A 3,446-nucleotide genomic window follows, 5' to 3' on the forward strand; every position below is an offset into this window, starting at 1 on the left:
ATGACACATATCAAATTATAGAAATTGTAAGTAATAACAAGGAAATGCATTAGATAATCTTTTCTTTTAGCTTGCGAATTTTCCTTATTCTTAGAAGGAGGTATATTCCTGCTTTTGTAACTTTATAATTGAGCCTAAAGGGGAATCCCCTGTGTTTAAAGTATTTTTATTAGCCTGTAAAATGACCTTCTATCTTGATTTTTCAGAGGTGCTTCTTTTACTTTTTTCTTTATAATAAATTTCTTCTTTTAAGAAACTGATTGATTTTAGTGTCCTAAACATAAAGGGTCTGATCTGTGTTTTATTAAAGGCAAGTGGTTGGTATATTATTCTCAAGCCTCCCCAGGAAAGGGGGTGAAGGGGCTTGTGGGGATATTTTGGGGCCGGTAGGGTTCCAAGTGACCTCTCCCTGAATGTTTGTTTAAATCACTTGATGGTGGCAGCAATACCATTCAAGGACAAGGAAAGAAATTTGCACCTTGGAGAAGTTTTTAACCTAAGCTGGTGGTATATAAGCTTAGGGGGTATTTCATACGTGTCCCCACATCTTTACCAAAGAGTTCAGAGTGGGCAGGAATCCTGATAGTACCCTACGTCACAAAGAAAGGAGAGCACCTGGCAACATGGAAAACCACACTAGAGCCTCTGGTGTTCAATGTTAAAAGATGGTTGGGTTCATTCTGAGGGCTGAGGAGGATCCTCATGGGCAGGAGGATCCCCAGCCAGCCTTGAAACAATCACTGACCAACCTGAAAGGCTTGTCACAGAAATTGTGGGCCCATTGGTAGACCAGGATGTCCTCCCTCCTTGTTCCCCTCCACTCCTCCAAAACAGACCTTGTGGCCCAGAAGATGAGATAGAAGTCTCCGCAATGCTGGTGAGAGAGCTTCACCTTACCCATGAAATCACAGGTGTCCAACAGAAACGACAAGGATCATCCAGGAGCAAAGTGGCAGATGGTGTCATGGACTTATGATTATCATCTGGCTGGGCCCCTGTTATGACCCTGTGGCCCACGGAGATGGGCAAAGAGAGAGCAGAGCACCGGTTTGGGGACTGTACTGGTGGAGCTGCACAACCCATCTCTATTTCCAGAAAGGGAAAGGGAGCTGGAGGGAAGAGAGCAGCCTCTCAAGGTTCAGGGAGGAAGACAAAAAAAACACCCCATGATGTTCTTCCAAGGACAAGGGAAAGGAGACAACACCTGGACGGCAGCAGTACGGAAGATGGAGAGAATAAAAATGAGTAGCACTTCTCTCCCCCATCCACCCACAGCTCCTGTATCCACTCTGTGGCTCCAGGTATGGCTTGAGGCAGCATGAACTGAGGGTTTCTTCTGCCATTCCACCCAGGCAGCCTGGGCACTTACCCTCCCCCAACAGGGCCTACTGGGGTGGGAGGCTTCAACTCCTGCCAGATGAAGCTGAGGCAAACCAGGCTTGGGGCTTCTGGCCCCCTGTGCCGAGCTGCTCTACATGAATCACATCCTGATTGCCATGATCTGTTCATTCCCTCTGAAGCACCTGGCACTCGTCACTCTCAGAAGACAGGCTACTGGGCTAGATGAAACATTGGTTTTACCCAGTATGGCCATTCTGGTCTTCTTATTTAGATCCCAGATGTATCTGCCTCCTGCTGTAACCCACTATACCCCATTCCCCTCCCAGAGCTGAGATAGATCCCAGGAGTCCTGACGGGGTCTCTTTCTCCACTGGGTTAGTAACAAATTAAGAATAAACATTTAAATTTAAACAGGAATCAGAGCGCTTTAAGTGAATTGCCATAAGATGTGAGATCATATTGGTTTTAGAGATGACGGTGTCGCAGCTGACAAGGGGAGGGGAAGACAGGAGGAAGTGACAGGGTCAGGGCCTTGGGGAGAAGACACACAGCAGGGTAGAGGCTTGACAAAAGAGATGGGGTAAGATTGCAATTTCAGGCACCCAGCTAAGATCAATTAGAAAGATCACAACCCAGTGTAGTGTCCACAGCCTGATTCCCCAGTTCATCACATTGACACAGCTCAGTAAGGACAGGAAAAGGTTCAATGTCTCTCTGTCTGTCCAGTAAGTGATTGACGGAAGAGGCCCCAGCACCATGCACCAGCCAGCTCTGCACAGAGCTCAATCTGAGAGCCAGAGGACAAGGAGAAAACATTTAGGTCTCTTTATGAGTAAAGAGCTGGAACAGCCTGTCCCGGATCTGTTTGGTCCTCACCCCATAAATGATGGGGTGTAGCATGGGGGGCACCAGCTGGTACACGCTGGTAATGAGAATAAGGAAATGCAGTGGCACATTTTGGCCAAACCGCTGAATGAGAGAGGAGACTAAATCTGGGATGTACAAAACTGAGATGGCACAAAGATGAGAGATGCACGTTCCAAATGTTTTGAGCCGGGCATCCTTTGTGGGGAGGTGGAAGATGGCCCTGAGGATCAGAGTATAGGACACGGCGATAAAAAATAAATCCATTCCGCTCACAGAGATAATATTAAACAGTGCATAGTAACTACTGATGCTGATGTCAGCACAGGCCAGCTTCACCACAGCTATAAACCCACAATAGAAATGGGGGATGATGTTGGTTCTGCAATATGGCCACTGCCTAACCAGGAAGGGATAGGGTAATGTGATTATGCCACTGCGCAGCACCACGGCCAGGCCTATCTTGGCCACGACAGAGTTTTTCAGGATTGTGGAATATCTCAGAGGATTGCAGATGGCCACGTAGCGATCAAAAGCCATGGCCACGAGGATTCCAGACTCCATCTTTGAGAAGGAGTGAACGAAATACATCTGTGTGAGGCAGGCACTGAAACTGATCTCCCTCGAATTGAACCAGAAGATGCTCAGAATTTTGGGTACGGTGGATGTGGACATGACCAGGTCGCTGACGGCCAGCATGCAGAGGAAATAGAACATGGGCCCGTGGAGGCTTGGCTCCCTCATCACAATGAAAAGGATGCTGAAGTTCCCCAATATGGCTATGGAGTATATAGCACAGAAGGGAATGGAGATCCAGATATGGGCTGCCTCTAGGCCAGGAATGCCACGTAGGATGAAGGTGGAGGGGTTGGTGAAGTCGGTTGTGTTAGAATATGACATGGTGTAAGGGAGAAAATGTCCAACTCTGAGACAGAACGGTGTCTCCTGCATATACCGTATGCTCCCCTATCTTTCTGTGTGTTCCCAGGATCTCGGGCGATGGTCGCAGTGGAAATGCCTGAATGGAGAGAAAATGTTAATATGAGACACTGCGAGCACTAGTGGAGGCTGTTCTTATGGGAGAAGGAGATTGGTCGCTCTTCACACACTGAAAAATGGCATTTTCATTATTCAGAGAAAATAACTATGAACAATGACCCTACTAAATCCAATTCCATAATTTTATTCTGCTCCCTGCATTAATAATTCCTACACTTTGTGGTGGGGGAACCTTAAGAGGC

At 47.2% G+C, this 3,446-nt stretch overlaps 1 protein-coding gene across 1 annotated transcript; it reads right to left on the minus strand.

Moving 5' to 3' along the window:
* Positions 1-2,157: 2,157 nt before the first annotated feature.
* Positions 2,158-3,105, minus strand: LOC117873206 (olfactory receptor 51I2-like). The gene has a single exon (XM_034762319.1). The coding sequence runs from the start codon at positions 3,103-3,105 to the stop codon at positions 2,158-2,160; it is 948 nt and encodes a 315-aa protein (XP_034618210.1).
* Positions 3,106-3,446: the final 341 nt, after the last annotated feature.

This window comes from Trachemys scripta, chromosome 1 (assembly GCF_013100865.1).
Source record: "Trachemys scripta elegans isolate TJP31775 chromosome 1, CAS_Tse_1.0, whole genome shotgun sequence".
NCBI lineage: Eukaryota > Metazoa > Chordata > Testudines > Emydidae > Trachemys > Trachemys scripta.